This window comes from Myxocyprinus asiaticus, chromosome 47 (assembly GCF_019703515.2).
Source record: "Myxocyprinus asiaticus isolate MX2 ecotype Aquarium Trade chromosome 47, UBuf_Myxa_2, whole genome shotgun sequence".
In the NCBI taxonomy this organism is placed as follows: domain Eukaryota; kingdom Metazoa; phylum Chordata; class Actinopteri; order Cypriniformes; family Catostomidae; genus Myxocyprinus; species Myxocyprinus asiaticus.
Window position 1 is genome coordinate 159,037 of NC_059390.1, and position 18,464 is coordinate 177,500.

Here is an 18,464-nt window from a genome sequence, read left to right on the forward strand (position 1 = left end):
ACCAGTCTTTTTAATCATTTATAAAGATTTGTTATAAAATATTCGATTTCTCCCAATCTAAATAATTAAATGAATGGAAGGTAGTGCTGAGTCACACTATTAATTGATCATTACTGTAAATTTGATGAGTTATGTGAAAACAACAGTGACAGTAGGCCTATGTGACAGATTTATGAATATTAGAAATACTCATATAAGGGTCTGGGTATCTCAGCGAGTATTGACGCTGCTCAATAGAGTCACATGGGGTAACCTCCTCGTGGTCGTTATAATGTAGTTCTCGCTCTTGGTGGGGCGTGTGGTGAGTTGTGTGTGGATGCCGCGGAGAATAGCATGAAACCTCCACACGCGCTATGTCTCTGCGGTAACGCGCTCAACAAGTCACGTGATGAGATGCGCGGATTGACGGTCTCAGACGCGGAGGCAACTGAGATTCGTCCTCCGCCACCTGGATTGAGGCGAGTCACTACGCCACCACGAGGACTTAGAGCGCATTGGGAATTGGGCATTCCACATTGGGGAGAAAATAAAAAATTAATTAAAATAAAAAATGCTCATTTAAAATGTCCATTAAACAATAACTGTGGCCCAAACAGAGTTTATGAAGCCAAACGAATAAAAAACTTTAACCAGTATGGGTTTTAATGGCTGATGACAATTTCTAGAGAGCAGTCTGTGATTATAAAGCTTCAGTATACTGTATATACAGTGGTGGCCAAAAATATTGGCACCTTTAGTAAATATGAGCAAAGAAGGCTGTGAAAAATATGTCTTTATTGTTTATAACACAATACACAAGTTTTATAAAAAAACTAATATTTTTGTCTAATTTATGTGTGGCACAATTATTGGCACCCCTAGAAATTCTTATAAGTAAAATATATAAAACATATTAATATAAAATAATATAAATGTATATTCCCATTCATATTTTACATTTTGTTAGTGCATCTGGGTGACTAGGAACATGAAATTGTTCAGCCATGACTTCCTGTTTCAGAGGGGTATAAATATGAAGTAACACACAAGCCAAATTCCCTTAATCATCTATAACAATGGGTATGACCAAAGAATAAAGTTATGATGTGCGGCAAAAGGTTGTTAAGCTTCGCAAAATGGCAAATTGCTATCAGAAAATAGCTAAAGCATTGAAAATAAAAATTTCCACCATCAGGGAAATAATTAAGAAGTTCCAATCAACTGGAGATCTTAAGAATCGGCCTGGAAGAGGACGTGTATCTATATTGTCTCCACGCACAGTGAGGAGGATGGTTCGACTGGCCAAAAATTCTCCAAGGAAGGGTTAGGGAGCTCACAGCTGGAGAATTGCAAAAATAATTTGGGTCTTGGGGTCAGAAAGTCTCAAAAACAAAAATATCAGACATCATCTACATCACCACAAGTTGTTTTGGAGGGTTTCAAGAAAAATGCCTCTGCTCTCATCCAACAACAAACTCAAGCGTCTTCAGTTTGCCAGACACTACAGGAACTTCAAATGCGACCAGGTTCTATGGTCAGATGAAACAAAAATTAAGCTTTTTGGCAGCAAACGCCAGAGATGGGTTTGGCGCACACAGAGATGAAGAAGTACCCAATGCCCACGGTTAAATATGGTGCTGGATCTTTAATGTTGTGGGGATGTTTTTCTGCCAGAGGTCCTGGACATCTTGTTCAGATACATGGCATCATGGACTCTATCATATACCAACAGATAAGCTGCCAGAAAGCTTACAATGGGCCCTAGTTGGATCTTCCAGCAGGACAATGATCCAAAACACACATCAAAATCAACACAAAAATAGTTAACTGACCACAAAATCAAGATTCTGCCATGGCCATCCCAATCCTCTGACCTGAACCCCATAGAAAACCTGTGGGGTGAACTGAAGAGGGAGAGTCCATCAGCGTGCACCTCAGAATTTGAAAGATTCTGTATGGAGGAATGGTCTCAGGCATTATAAGAGAAGACTCAGAACTGTTATCTTGGCAATGGGAGGTTGCACAAAGTACTGAATACAAGGGTGCCAATAATTGTGCCACACATATATTTGACAAAAATATTACTTTTTTTTTATAAAAACCTGTGTTGTGTTTGCAATTTTTTAAAATATCCTATAGAGGATATATTTTTGTGAATTTGAATGAAAGATCAAAAGGATAAACAATAAAGAATATTTTTCACAGCCTTCTTTGCTCATATTTACCAAGGGTGCCAATATTTTTGGCCACCACTGTATATCCCATGATCTGTTCGAATACTCAATTATGATTGCCTGGAATGCGTTAAACCCGTTTAATGCACAGGATATTCCGGTAAGTATTAATAAAAAAATATACATATTTATTATACACTTACTATAATGCATTAAAATAGCTTAGCGCACACCTAGCCGTGGATTATCCCTTACATAATAAATAATTGCCACATTAAGAGCACTTTGGTTTTATTCCGAAAGTAGCCATGGGCAGTGCCGGTAATCTCAGACCAAATATCGGCCGATTAATCGGCCTGACTGATATAGCGGTCGATCATTATTACTCAAACCACAAAGTATTTTCTTTATTTTGGTCAGTTCTCTAAATAAACCAAAATACGATGGCCAAATTTGAAAGCAGTAAATATGCAGAATAATTCATTAATGATCCGTGTTGCTTTGTGTTGTTTTGTGTCTCGGGCCGCTGCGTGAGAAACTAGTGCCATCGGAATGCGTTTCACAACGCTCATATTTCTGCCTTTTCCCACATTAAAACGTTTGTTCCGCGTCTCCACAGCAGTGTGATGTGATACAGAGTGAAATCCAACAATAGTGAGCAGAGGACTGATTCCAGAGAAAGACATGGAGAGGGGAACACTGAGGGGGAAGCGGAGGGGGAAGGGTTGCTTTAGGAGCGGAAGGAGACGGACGGACGGACGGCAGAATGAAGCGCAGCGTCGCGGTCAAACAATCAAATCCATGAAAAACTGCAGCGAACAATCCGGATCACAGACACACACAACCGGAGCGATGCGAGCGAAGCGTTGAAGATGTTTGTCGTACTACAGAGTGTGTTACTGTGCAGTTTATATGTGCAGATACACGGTGAGTTTTCCCATTCACACCGCTTGATTTCAAGGGAAGTTCAGGAATCATGTTCATATCGTGATCGAGTCTCAGTCACTACATGTGTGTATGAATCAGTCGATATTGTTTGTGTAATAGTGTTTAGTGGAATATGAATCTGTGCTGGTGTTTAATGTGACACATGAACAGTCGGTCGATGCTAATGTTAGCTTGTTCAAGTAACTCGTCTCTATTTACAAGCTTTTGTTGTTGTGATGTGATTTTTGGCCTAAAGTGTTTTCTATCTGTGTGTTTGTTTTGAGAACGACGTTTGTTTGAGTCTTTATGTGTTTTCTGCGTTTCATCAAACTCGCTCGTTTCAGCTGCTTTTGTCCTACAGCAACACAAACCTGGTTTACCCTCGAATATCTCATTTATTTCTCCTCTCAGTCTCAGTCCATGAGTGTGTTGAGTAGTGATTTAACATATGAACATCTCATTTATTTCTCCTCTCAGTCTCAGTGCTCAAGTGTGTTTGGTTGTGTTGAGTGGTGATTTAACATATGAACATCTCATTTATTTCTCCTCTCAGTCTCAGTGCATGAGTGTGTTGAGTAGTGATTTAACAGATGAATATCTCATTTATTTCTGCTCTCAGTCTCAGTCCATGAGTGTGTTGAGTAGTGATTTAACAGATGAACATCTAATTTATTTCTCCTCTCAGTCTCAGTGCATGAGTGTGTTCTGTTGTGTTGAGTGGTGATTTAACATATGAACATCTCATTTATTTCTCCTCTCAATCTCAGTGCAGGGGTGTGTAAAGCTGTGTTGAGTAGTGATTTAACAGATGAATATCTCATTTATTTCTCCTCTCAGTCTCAGTGCATGAGTGTGTTGAGTAGTGATTTAACAGATGAATATCTCATTTATTTCTCCTTTCAGTCTCAGTGCATGAGTGTGTTGAGTAGTGATTTAACATATGAATATCTCATTTATTTCTCCTTTCAGTCTCAGTCCATGAGTGTGTTGAGTAGTGATTTAACATATGAACATCTAATTTATTTCTCCTCTCAGTCTCAGTGCATGAGTGTGTTCTGTTGTGTTGAGTGGTGATTTAACATATGAACATCTAATTTATTTCTCCTCTCAGTCTCAGTGCATGAGTGTGTTCTGTTGTGTTGAGTGGTGATTTAACATATGAACATCTCATTTATTTCTCCTCTCAATCTCAGTGCAGGGGTGTGTAAAGCTGTGTTGAGTAGTGATTTAACAGATGAATATCTCATTTATTTTTGCTCTCAGTCTCAGTGCATGAGTGTGTTGAGTAGTGATTTAACAGATGAATATCTCATTTATTTCTGCTCTCAGTCTCAGTGCATGAGTGTGTTGAGTAGTGATTTAACAGATGAATATCTCATTTATTTCTCCTCTCAGTCTCAGTCCATGAGTGTGTTGAGTAGTGATTTAACAGATGAATATCTCATTTATTTCTCCTCTCAGTCTCAGTGCACCAGTGTGTTCGGCTGTTTTGAGTAGTGATTTAACAGATGAATATCTCATTTATTTCTCCTTTCAGTCTCAGTCCATGAGTGTGTTGAGTAGTGATTTAACATATGAACATCTAATTTATTTCTCCTTTCAGTCTCAGTGCATGAGTGTGTTCTGTTGTGTTGAGTGGTGATTTAACATATGAACATCTAATTTATTTCTCCTCTCAGTCTCAGTGCATGAGTGTGTTTGGCTGTGTTGAGTAGTGATTTAACATATGAACATCTCATTTATTTCTCCTCTCAGTCTCTGTGCAGGGGTGTGTAAAGCTGTGTTGAGTAGTGATTTAACATATGAATATCTCATTTATTTCTCCTCTCAGTCTCAGTCCATGAGTGTGTTGAGTAGTGATTTAACAGATGAATATCTCATTTATTTCTGCTCTCAGTCTCAGTGCAGGGGTGTGTAAAGCTGTGTTGAGTAGTGATTTAACATACAAACATCTAATTTATTTCTCCTCTCAGTCTCAGTGCACGAGTGTGTTCTGTTGTGTTGAGTGGTGATTTAACATATGAACATCTCATTTATTTCTCCTCTCAATCTCAGTGCAGGGGTGTGTAAAGCTGTGTTGAGTAGTGATTTAACATATGAACATCTCATTTATTTCTCCTCTCAGTCTCAGTGCAGGGGTGTGTAAAGCTGTGTTGAGTAGTGATTTAACATATGAATATCTCATTTATTTCTCCTCTCAGTCTCAGTCCATGAGTGTGTTGAGTAGTGATTTAACAGATGAATATCTCATTTATTTCTCCTCTCAGTCTCAGTGCATGAGTGTGTTGAGTAGTGATTTAACATATGAATATCTCATTTATTTCTCCTCTCAGTCTCAGTGCATGAGTGTGTTCTGTTGTGTTGAGTGGTGATTTAACATATGAACATCTCATTTATTTCTCCTCTCAATCTCAGTGCAGGGGTGTGTAAAGCTGTGTTGAGTAGTGATTTAACATATGAACATCTAATTTATTTCTCCTCTCAGTCTCAGTGCATGAGTGTGTTCTGTTGTGTTGAGTGGTGATTTAACATATGAACATCTAATTTATTTCTCCTCTCAGTCTCAGTGCATGAGTGTGTTCTGTTGTGTTGAGTGGTGATTTAACATATGAACATCTCATTTATTTCTCCTCTCAGTCTCAGTGCAGGGTGTGTAAAGCTGTGTTGAGTAGTGATTTAACAGATGAATATCTCATTTATTTCTGCTCTCAGTCTCAGTGCATGAGTGTGTTGAGTAGTGATTTAACAGATGAATATCTCATTTATTTCTCCTCTCAGTCTCAGTGCATGAGTGTGTTGAGTAGTGATTTAACATATGAACATCTCATTTATTTCTCCTCTCAGTCTCAGTCCAGGGGTGTGTAAAGCTGTGTTGAGTAGTGATTTAACAGATGAATATCTCATTTATTTCTCCTCTCAGTCTCAGTGCACCAGTGTGTTCGGCTGTTTTGAGTAGTGATTTAACAGATGAATATCTCATTTATTTCTCCTCTCAGTCTCAGTGCATGAGTGTGTTGAGTAGTGATTTAACATATGAACATCTCATTTATTTCTCCTTTCAGTCTCAGTGCATGAGTGTGTTCTGTTGTGTTGAGTGGTGATTTAACAGGTGAATATCTCATTTATTTCTCCTCTCAGTCTCAGTGCAGGAGTGTGTTCGGCTGTTTTGAGTGGTGATTTAACATATGAATATCTCATTTATTTCTGCTCTCAGTCTCAGTGCATGAGTGTGTTGAGTAGTGATTTAACAGATGAATATCTCATTTATTTCTCCTCTCAGTCTCAGTGCATGAGTGTGTTCTGTTGTGTTGAGTGGTGATTTAACAGATGAACATCTCATTTATTTCTCGTCTCAGTCTCAGTGCAGGGGTGTGTAAAGCCGTGTTGAGTAGTGATTTAACATACGAACATCTAATTTATTTCTCCTCTCAGTCTCAGTGCAGGGGTGTGTAAAGCTGTGTTGAGTAGTGATTTAACAGATGAATATCTCATTTATTTCTCCTCTCAGTCTCAGTGCACGAGTGTGTTCTGTTGTGTTGAGTGGTGATTTAACATATGAACATCTCATTTATTTCTCCTCTCAGTCTCAGTGCAGGGGTGTGTAAAGCTGTGTTGAGTGGTGATTTAACATATGAACATCTCATTTATTTCTCCTCTCAGTCTCAGTGCATGAGTGTGTTGAGTAGTGATTTAACAGATGAATATCTCATTTATTTCTCCTCTCAGTCTCAGTGCATGAGTGTGTTGAGTAGTGATTTAACAGATGAATATCTCATTTATTTCTCCTCTCAGTCTCAGTGCATGAGTGTGTTGAGTGGTGATTTAACATATGAACATCTCATTTATTTCTCCTCTCAGTCTCAGTGCATGAGTGTGTTCTGTTGTGTTGAGTGGTGTTTTAACATATGAACATCTCATTTATTTCTCCTCTCAATCTCAGTGCAGGGGTGTGTAAAGCTGTGTTGAGTAGTGATTTAATAAATGTCCTGTGAGTCTTGCTCTCACTAAAGGCCTGTGAGTGTTTAGATGTGTGAATCTGAGCTCAGTTATTATTTTCTCTAAAACAAAATACTGTATATCACGCTTTGTCAGAGAACAATAATTGATTTTCATGTGTTTTGTTTATATTTGTCAACAGTGTTGTGTTCAGGTGTGTGTATGTGTGAACTGTGAATCAATTAGGAAACAATAATACAAAACCAAGACGAACAGCATGAAAGCATGAGAAAGTGTCTAAATGTGTGTACGAGCTGGGCCAAAAAGGTTGACATGATCTGATGCCAAATATTAAGTGTCTAAAAAGCCCAATATTCCTGTATTTGCTCTTGGCTGAGTGAAGCGAGTCTCTGGCGCTGCTTCAGTGAGTTCTCCCGCAGTTCTGCAAGTTTTCTAAATATTTGGGAAAGGAAATTCCCCATGTTAAAAAAACAGGCAGTCGCTGGAGGCGAGAAGGTTGAGGTTGCCCTTGATGGCAATGCGCTGGTGTTTTGTGGTGGATGTGTCAAATCAGGGTTTGATTCAGTGCCAGATGCCTGCAGAGTTACACACACACTACTGAGGTCACATCACACTCGCACTAATACAACTCAATGGGGTTTCAGTCGCTTTTTGCGGAGGACATTGTGCATGCATGGTTACTTACAATAATGGGGCGGCTCTTGTGTTTTACAGTTCTTTTTCGAATAGAGATACTTAACACTAAAAAGGGCAAGCATATAAAGGTACCTCTAAAAATTAATTCATTGCTTTTTTCCAACATATTAGGACCCACAATACATTTTCCATTTTTTCTCTCTAAAATATTGCTTTATTTTATAGAAATCGTAAAAATAACAAGATAGAAGTGTTTGCGGCGAGGTTAGCTGCCTTCTCAAAAAAATGCTGCCTTTTTACATTTGGATCAAGATTGTGAGTTGATGCCAGACTTTAAACACAAAGTTGCATGTCCTCAGTATTTGCATGGATCCTACATTTCAAAATGTGTGTGACTTTCTTTCTTTTGCAGAACAGAAATTAAGATTTTTAGAAGAATATTTCAGCTCTGTAGGTCCATATAATGCAAGTGAATGGAGGAGATGTCTCAGACCGACTGCTGCATAAACTGTGTTTGTGTGGAAACAGTATCTCGGTCCATAGAAACATCTGCTAATAAGGGATCTACATATGAATATCTATGGCAGTTTGAACTCCGCCCTCGTCAACGTACAAACCTCAAGCTGGCCGGAAACGAAAATGTTTAGTAAAATAAAAGTTTAAAATATTTATCTATTTCTTACATCTATCATATTCACTTCTGAAGACATGGATTAAACCACTTGAATCTTATGGATTACTTTTATGTTAGCTACAAGGTTCGGCAATTAGTTTGGACGAAGCTCGGTGTAAAATATCGCATAAAAGACTTTTTGCATGCAATATTTTACTACGAGTGTAGACAAATGATTGCAGAACCTCACTTCTAGTTTAATATAAGAAAGTATTTCTGTAATGGTGTTCTTTTAACCATGCACAAGAAACCCTCAGTTCAGTACAAATATGCAATAATGACAGTGAGCCCATGCGTTCTTTTATATTATTTTTAATAGTATGCATCATATTTTATACTATACCTGTTACTCTTAATGTACATTATTCCTCGTGTGTTTATATCACTGTACCTTGTGTTATATTACACAGGCATTTATCCACACATTATAAAAAGAGAAGTTGGCTTCTGGAGTTCGTTTGCAATATACTGGGAGCAAAATAAAAGACACAGGATGTATGTTTATGCAACAGCGGCATTACTGTACAGGGGCGAAAGAGTTCTTCATTTCATTTCTTTCGGACTCTGACTGAATAGACCTTTCATCCGAAGTTCATCTGGCAAAATTGGCACGATTTTTGGTGTGAATAGGCCTTAAGCCATTTGTAGGTTAATTTTCACAAATTGTGAATATTGTGTCTCTGTGGTGCTATAAAAATTCCTGTGTCCAGATTGAGTTCAGTGGGTTAGTGCATTGGAAAGACAGAAAGGGAAAACGCAAGGGCTTGCAGTTGTGACAATCCATCATGTGTCAAAGTTGAAAGCATTTAAACTTTTGATGCAACACACTGTGGCGTAGGCATGAATTGACCGCTGAGAATCTTGGAAATGCGGGACTAGTTGCGCTGTGAAATCGAAGAAAATGGCAGAAAAACTCATACATGTGGTTTATTCATTCCCTGTCCTTTATTTTTCTCTGCCTGGCAAAAGAGACAGTAATTGTGGAGAGAGAGAGAGAGAGAGAGAGAGAGAGCTTGGAGAAGAGATTCAGTGTTTACTGGTACATTGTCGAAAAGATCTGTTTTAAAGATCTGTCTCGTTCTGTGAACGCCCCTGGATCGCTGCTTGTTTTCAAACTGAACTGCCACTTTCATGTGTTGAACACGCCTTCCAGACAGACCTTTTGCATTCCCTTTTGTCAAATGCTCTGTCCAGCTTTCCCTAGTGTGTAGGCACCCTTAGTCTGTTAGCACAGAATGAAACGTGTTTTGTGTGTACCTTTATGAAGATGGCGTGTGTCACCTCTGACCTGTACATGTTTTCTCTTCCCCCCCCCCCCCACAGGCCTGCCACTCCTCCTGTACGCAAACCGGCGAGACCTGCGGCTGGTGGACGCAGCTCACGGTCGGGCGAATGCCACTGTAGTGATCGGTGGTTTGGAGGACGCCGCGGCGGTGGATTATGTTTACGCACAGGGACTAATATTTTGGAGCGACGTGAGCGAGGAGGCTATTAAACGGACAGTGTTTAACGGGTCGATACCCAGCGGAATGCAGACGACAGTCGTGTCCAATCTGGCCTCTCCGGATGGGTTGGCATGCGACTGGATAGGGAATAAGCTTTACTGGACAGACTCGGAGACCAATCGGATAGAAGTGTCAGAGCTGGATGGGACATTCCGAAAAGTTTTATTTTGGCAAGATCTGGACCAGCCGAGGGCCATCGCACTGGATCCCGGCCGAGGGTGAGTGCACGTTGAGTGGATCAGGGAATAAGAGTTTTCTCTCAATGAGTTGAAAGTTGCTGTTTATTTTATTTTGATATATTTCTGCATCACGTGATATTTTAAACTTCTGGATCAAGGTTGTTTTTGTAATCTTAAACTGAAACGAAAATGATTTTTTCCCCCCTCCTTTTCTCGGCAATTTGGAATGCCCAACCGTGGTGGCGCGGTTACTCACCTTAGTCCGGGTTGCGTCCCCTTCTGAGACCGTCAGTCCGCGCATCTTATCACGTGACTCGTTGTGCATGACACCGCGGAGACTCACAGCATGTGGAGGCTCATGCTACTCTCCACGATCCACACACAACTTACCACACGCCCCATTGAGAGCGAGAACCACTAATCACGACCACGAGGAGGTTACCCCATGTGACTCTACCCTCCCTAGCAACCGGCTTAGGAGACCTGGCTGGAGTCACTCGGCACACCCTGGATTCAAACTCACGACTCCAGGTGTGATAGTCAGCGTCAATACTCGCTGAGATATGCAGGACCCCTGAAAATGAAAATTGATTAAAAAACATTTTCGTAAATTGAAATAAAATAAATGAAAAACTGAAATGAAACGAACAGCAGTTATTAAAAAACTAACTGAAACAAAATAATAATTATCAAAAATAAATGATTGGTTTCGTAATCACTAATCAACGAGCTCTCATCACATGGTGGAAAAATCTGCCCCGTGTGTGTGTTTGAGATGTTCATCTCCAGAGCCGCAGACACTATCGGGTTGTTTAGGTGAATACCTGCAGGTGGTGTTGTGGCATGTAATGCATGTGAGGTCAGCTGATACTGAAAGACTGATATATGAAGATGACTCTGATATTAATTATGGCTGGTAGGAAAGTCTATATTTAAAAACAAAGATGAAAAAAAAAGTCCACTTCCGTAAATATTTTCAGGTCCTGCTTTGACGAAGGCTGGCATACTAGGATAACGTGCAATACTATGGCAAAGGTGCAGGTGTGTTAGCATTAGCATTAGCACATGTAAACGTTACAAATTACACACATTCTAATGAAAATATCTTTCAATCATCATCGAGTTATAACAGCTTCTTTTACTGAACTCATGTGGATTCCATTCATATATGATGCTTTCTGCCTCATTCTATTTCAGTGCCAGATCCACAACTGTTCAATAAACTTAAATACATTTTTGTAGTCATCTATATATATTCATGACATCTCTGATCAGACTAAACATAATGTTTTGGCTTTATACTGAGTTTATATGTAAAGATCCGAATGAGGAAGTCCGGTCATGTCTGATGTAATCCACTTTTTTCTTCATGTCTGTATTTGGATCATTTCTGTGTTGCAGCGGCTTCTGACTTCGTGGTTGAATAGATAAGATACTATATTTAACAGACGACCACTGATTTCAAGATTATACGAGACACGTATCGTATGTAGTATATGTAAACATGTATAAACAAAGTGACGGAGCGCCCGCTGTCGGTACAGTGAGTCTCAACAGTTTAACAAGATTTCATGTTTAACGTTCATTTGAACTTTTCATACTTTTATACTTTTTGCTTTTGTTTGGTTCTTTGTGACTTTGAATCTCAAACTAGTGGTGCACCGATCTGGAAATTTGAGGCCGATAACGATCTCCGAATGTTTTTCTCTTAAAGTGCCTTAAAGTTATATTGTGCAGTTATATGTTTATGCCCCACACAGTAAAATTACGGTAACTCTTTACAAAAAGGTTCCATTTGTTAACATTATTAACAACATTACTGTAGTTAACATGAACTAATGAACTTAGTATATGTTGTAACTAACATTATTACATTTTTAGAATTAAATGTTGTATTAGTTAATGCACTATGAACAAACATGAACTAACAATGAACAACTGTATTTTTATTAACTAACATTTATGATTATTAAATGTTGTAAACATACTTTTTTCATGATATCTAATGCATGAACTAATCTTAAAGAAATGAAACCTTTACCAAAATTACATTAAGATTACATAAATTGTGAATTGCTCACATTTATTTGTATTGAAAACAGTTATGAATAGTTCTGTTGTCAATATCAAAAGGAGATATACTAGCAACCAAAAACCATGAGAGCATCACACACAGAAGAGTTACGTTCAAAAATAGATGTATCCATTACAAGCTCTAAAACTGCTCCAGTGAGAGATCATTCATATCTATGATTTGTTTACTGTCTTTGGCATCTTGTTGTAACACAAATCACTGATTATTAAGCAAATGCATGAAGACGCGGTGCCGTTATTGAAGATTAAACATTTATATCTGTTATTAGTGGTATTGTGACCAACATTAATCTGATTTAAATTGGGATCCTCACAGAATAGCGCTGAGATGAGTGACGGATAATGAGATATTGAGAACACGCATGTTTGACCGACACCGCGAGCACGCATGTTTGACTGACCGGCACCGCGAGCGCGCATGTTTGACTGACCGGCACCGCGAGCGCGCATGTTTGACCGGCACCGCGAGCGCGCATGTTTGACTGACCGGCACCGCGAGCGCGCATGTTTGACTGACCGACACCGCGAGCGCGCATGTTTGACTGACCGACACCGCGAGCGCGCATGTTTGACTGACCCACACCGCGAGCGCGCATGTTTGACTGACCCACACCGCGAGCGCGCATGTTTGACTGACCGACACCGCGAGCGCGCATGTTTGACTGACCCACACCGAGAGCGCGCTTGTTTGACTGACCGGCACCGAGAGCGCGCTTGTTTGACTGACCGGCACCGAGAGCGCGCATGTTTGACTGACCGACACCGCGAGCGCGCATGTTTGACTGACCGACACCGCGAGCGCGCATGTTTGACTGACCGACACCGCGAGCGCGCATGTTTGACTGACCGACACCGCGAGCGCGCATGTTGAAGGGAGTGAAGCTGAAAGTGCTCATGATTGCTCAAACTGTCTCTATCGCTCCACACAGCCTCTGATTATCATGACTCACATTAGATCACGTATACTCAGATTTGTATTTAACAACACGGCATATGCATGTGAATTACAGCATGTCTGAAAGTTGAAATTAATGAATGCTTAGAATTGCCAACATTTCACCCTCCAGAGGCCACACTGTCATGGATCAAAGTCTGAGAAAGCACTCATTCATTAGAGGAGCAGTATATGTGTGACTCCCTGCATGCTGCTAAAAAGATCAGCCCTGATTCTAGGCCCAATCGGCTGATCATAGATTTAAGACGAATATTGATCGGTGCCCCCCATCGTAAACCATTATGTTATTGTTATTATGCACAAGTATACTGAGTCTAAGTATACTCAGAGACTATCTAGCAGAGACGTCTCACTTCTATTTAAATGAACAGGAGAAAATGGAACGCCCAACCGCCAACGGGATGTCCCGCCTCACATGTAAAAGAACCAATCAGCTTTTAGATAGAGAGCTCAACTTGAGAACACGCATTAGTTGAACCAGCCTGTAAAATAGTGTTTTTTAGCGTGATCCGAGCGAAAGAGGCACGATTTATGATACCATTGGTGACAGATTTTACTGCAGGTTTGAAATATGTTCTTTAATAGCAATCTTGACCAACCATCTTGGAGATTTCGTTGTTTCCCCCATTCAAGTAGATAGAAGCTTCACTGTCTAAGACTGGAAATAAAAGATGGCCGAGAGTGAAGTGACTTGCTAAAAAGACTTTGGTAAACTGTGCAAATATTCAGCTGTTTCGGTTTGCTTTAAGTGAATTTGCATTTGAAAATGCAAAAGTATAATAACCTTGTTCTGGAGCAGCCCAGAGACACACAACACACACGTCATGGCTTTTTAAATGTCTGTTGTATGACTGAATGATGTTGCAGGAGATGTCTGTGCTTTGGCTCTGATTTCTGCTGTTAGTTTGTTAGTTACTCCTCAAAATGTAGTCTTTGACCCAGTTTACACCTGGTATTAAGATGCATTTTGGGTAATCCGATCACAAGTGTTCAGTGCTGAATACGAGTAAACGGGGTGCAAATCATTTTGTGATCGGATCACAAAAACCACATACAGAGGTTGTCAAACACACATGACCACATCGGATTTGAGGTGTAAACACTGATCCGTCATGATGTGTCCCGGACAGCAGTGAAGCGCCACCCCTCACCTGTCAATCAACCACTGTACTAAAACGAGTTTAATCTGTGCCGGTTATGTGTGGCTTTGAAAGGAAATAACCTTCTGATTGGAAAATTTGAATAAGCGGATACATAAACACGAGAACTTCTTCAGAGTCTGATATCAGCATGCAGAGACTCAGATGACAAGCACACGCATCTGAAGCTCAGTTAATATGATTGCTCCACTAAAATAACAGAGAATTAAATTTAAAATGTTGCATTTGTGTTTGAATTAAAATTTCAGCTCCATCTGGGAGAAACTGCACAGTTTTAGCAGTTTATTATCATGCATTAGCACACTAGCATGATGTGACTTATGTATGTCATTAGGAAATCAGAGACCCTCCCCGCGAAATCCCAACACAAGTGCTCACAAGAGACGCATTTAAGCGACCAGGTGTAAACGGTGATGTGTCTCGTCTGACCACATGTGATCAGATCACACGAGACGCATCTTAAGACCAGGTGTAAACGGGGTCTAACATTTCCAGACTTGCACTTCATGTCCAGTTTTTTTTAGCTAGTCAAATGCTCTCTAGATTGACAATGTCCCTCTCCCTAAGACCACCTAGTTCTGACTAGCCCCAGCTTCCTGGTTCAGTAGAAGAATACATCAGTACAGGAACGAAAACAGGCCTTTAGAAAAGCAGTATCAGATGTGAGCCAGCTCTTGTACCTGTAGCCGACATGTTAGCAGCTGTGCAGGAACTAACAACATGTTCCATCATGTTTCCTGCATGTTTATGTTTAACAAGCCACAAGTTACAGGTTTGCTTGAATATAGAGTGACCATACGTCCATTTTTTTAGAGACGTGTGTTCTTTCTTCATCTTCATAGTTGACTGTCAGGTCTTCCTTAGAAGTACATTTCATATTCCTGCAATTATCTGGATCATACAGTTTGGCAAAGAAAATAAAGCGGCAAATGGACCTTCGCTAATGCACCTGTATCGCTCTGTAGACACGCTCTGCCTGTTTCACATGGTCAACTTTCTACATAGAGAAGCTGTCCTATTAACTGTATGTTAAAGCAGTTGATGACATCACAGTTCTGCATGCTCCTGTCTGGGAACGTTTTCTTTTTGTGGTCAGTCACAACAGCGATGGTCAAAAAACCTTTACAAAACAGGCACTGTTTGCAGACATTGCTCGACGCGAGTGCCGTATACTGGTAATACATTGATGTTTGATTATTTATTTATGCTGACATCACCCGAGGAGATGTAGCTTGGTGCACATAGAGCCGCAGGTGAGCCCAAAACTGCACACAGACACACTCCCTTCCGTCTTTAAGGAACTCGCTGCTAGTTCAGACAGACATGAAACAAGAACTAAAGCGCTCGGGGTGTTCATTGCCAAAGTTATGTTACTCTTACTCCGTTGATGAAGATGTGGAATTTCCGCGTATGATTAAAACTCTCGTGTTGTGATACGACATCCCTTCTGACATTCATTTTAACAGCCAGATTTTTCATTCTATAGTGATTGTACAGATTCTGAATGTTGAATATATGTTGAATTGAGTGTGAAATGCACATGATGTTGATGCATGTAGCATAAATGCAGGTATCAACTTAAATGATGATTTAGTAATGAGTTAGTTTTACTGTAGTAATATTGTAGTAGCCATATGGTAACCATGGTTTTACTGTAGTAATACTGTAGTAGCCATATGGTAACCATGGTTTTACTGTAGTAATTTGTAGTAGCCATATGGTAACCATGGTTCTACTGTAGTAATACTGTAGTAGCCATATGGTAACCATGGTTTTAATATAGTAGTACTGTAGTAGCCATATGGTAACCATGGTTTTACTGTAGTAGCCATATGGTAACCATGGTTTTACTGTAGTAATACTGTAGTAGCCATATGGTAACCATGGTTTTACTGTAGTAATATTGTAGTAGCCATATGGTAACCATGGTTTTACTGTAGTAATATTGTAGTAGCCATATAGTAGCCATATGGTAACCATGGTTTTACTGTAGTAATATTGTAGTAGCCATATGGTAACCATGGTTTTACTGTAGTAATATTGTAGTAGCCATATGGTAACCATGGTTTTACTGTAGTAATATTGTAGTAGCCATATGGTAACCATGGTTCTACTGTAGTAATACTGTAGTAGCCATATGGTAACCATGGTTTTACTGTAGTAATACTGTAGTTGCCATATGGTAACCATGGTTTTACTGTAGTAATATTGTAGTTGCCATATGGTAACCATGGTTTTACTATAGTAATACTGTAGTAGCCATGACTGAAGTAACAATGACTGCTGTCACCATTGTTTTCTTGGAAGAAATAATAGTTTTGATACAATTAACCATTGTTTTACAATAGGAATACTGTAGTTTCCATATAGTAACCATTATTTTACTATAGTATTGTAACCATGACAGTAACATGTTAATTTTGTGGTTACTATGATTTTACTACAAATACCATGGTTAAACTATAGTTACTGTAGTAAAACCATGGTGATTTGTAGTGAGGGCAAATCTCTTGAAGTGTCTTACCAAATAGAATATCTTTACAAATAACAAATACCGAACCATACAGAAACCATGACCCTAATACCGTGATACCGTGAGAAATTCGAACCGTTACACCCCTTGTGTGTTCCTTCAAACTGTAAAACTCCTTTATCTTCTTCAAATCTGAGACTGTTTCCTTCTCAGCTAACGTGACTGTTTTATAGTTCTTGCTCCGCTGTAGATGTCACATCAAATGTTGATAAAAGCTGTTTGAGGAGTCTGGGTGGAACATCACCTCTGCCGTGCATAACCGTTTACAGAAACCTGCATTGACGTTGGCTGCTCTCCAAGCATGTCATTGGATTTGCTTGCGTTTTAGCTGAGAAGAACAACTGTGTTTTAGCACAAAGCAATCGTAGAATTGATCTTTTCTGTACTACATTTCAAGCTCTGAAATACTGGAATGCTGACTGTCTTTGTCTATGGTGTCTAGGGCTGTCACGATTATGAAATCTGGCTGACGATTAATTGTCAAACAAATAATTGCGATTATAGTCATAGGTGTACGTGTGCTTCATAAACCTTAAGTCATTTATTCATATTTAACTTATACATGATTTCCTTTAAGGCTTTAAAATCAGCATGTAACGGAAGTTGCGACTGACTTCAGTATCGTGATGTATTTCCGAGTGAAACGGAATATTGAATGAGATAAAATAGAGGGCGGGGCTTGATTTTATCCACTGGGAATTGATTGGATCTAGAAAAGTATGCATTCCATACAGAAATGGAGGCAGATCTGAACGCAAGTTTACAATCAGATGTGGAGGACTCCTCGCCGCCTGACACTGCCAGCAATCGCTTTTGATGGGGAAGAGGTTTGTTTGCAGCAGGCGGAGGAGGATGAGGAGCTGGAGCACACAGAGGATCATTTTATTATGGGAATCAGGCCTTTTATATGTTTGTGCCATTACCTGCTTGGAGGTCACTAACGGTGACCTGGACGTGGAGGCTCAGGAGCAAGTTCACCCTCGAGAGCATCTCGATGTCTCCCAATGGTAACGTACATTTTTCAAAACTAATTGTAATTTGCGATTACTGCTGCAACCTTTATTACATTAACCGCATTTTGGCAAGGGTGTGTTCACACTTGGCAGGTTTGGTTAGATTAAAACGAACTCTGGTGTGATTGCTCTGTTAAGACTATGACCTAAGACTATGTCTAAATATATAGCTGGCAGATAACGCAGCTAGCGACGAAAACCATTTCTGACGAGCTTGCTAGCTAGTTTCACTTACCGTCAAACTTTGTGAGGTACTAACGGTGTACACTGATGGGACAGCCATATCTGTTAAGGACAGATATTGCACAAACCCCATTTAGTGTTCTGTCCAAGCATTCGTGGGTGAAATGCCTCAAACACAACCGTGACCTCTCTGATATCCCCCCTCCTTTGAAATGCAAAGAATCAAGCCATCGGGCCTGCAACCAGGGTTTTTGGGGGATTGGTAAAAGGGTTTTGGGAGAGCCACAACCTAAAACGCACCTCCTCGCCATCTCTATTATGAAATCTATATCAATACAAAGCCCTACTCAGAAATGGGTTTGGTGGTACCTGTAGCAGACTGCCATCAGTAACCAGGTGATCTGTTAGTAACCTGAGTGAGCCGTTTTCTCAGGAGGGCTGACAAAAGCCTGATGGGTAACCGGACACTGACCCCCCCCCCCCAGCAGAATGTGAC

General features: G+C 40.0%; 1 protein-coding gene across 3 annotated transcripts in view; it reads left to right on the forward strand.

Moving 5' to 3' along the window:
• Positions 1–2,893: 2,893 nt before the first annotated feature.
• LOC127436420 (low-density lipoprotein receptor-related protein 6-like) overlaps positions 2,894–18,464 on the forward strand; it is a 61,474-nt gene continuing 45,903 nt past the window's right edge. For 2 of the 3 annotated variants that reach the window (XM_051690541.1, XM_051690542.1), the window contains exons 1-2: positions 2,894–3,080; positions 9,670–10,069. In XM_051690541.1, the coding sequence (XP_051546501.1) occupies positions 3,026–3,080; positions 9,670–10,069 (455 nt within the window). In that variant the 5' untranslated portion in view covers positions 2,894–3,025. The remainder of the gene's footprint in view (positions 3,081–9,669; positions 10,070–18,464) is intronic. The other variant, XM_051690543.1, reaches the window with a different exon arrangement.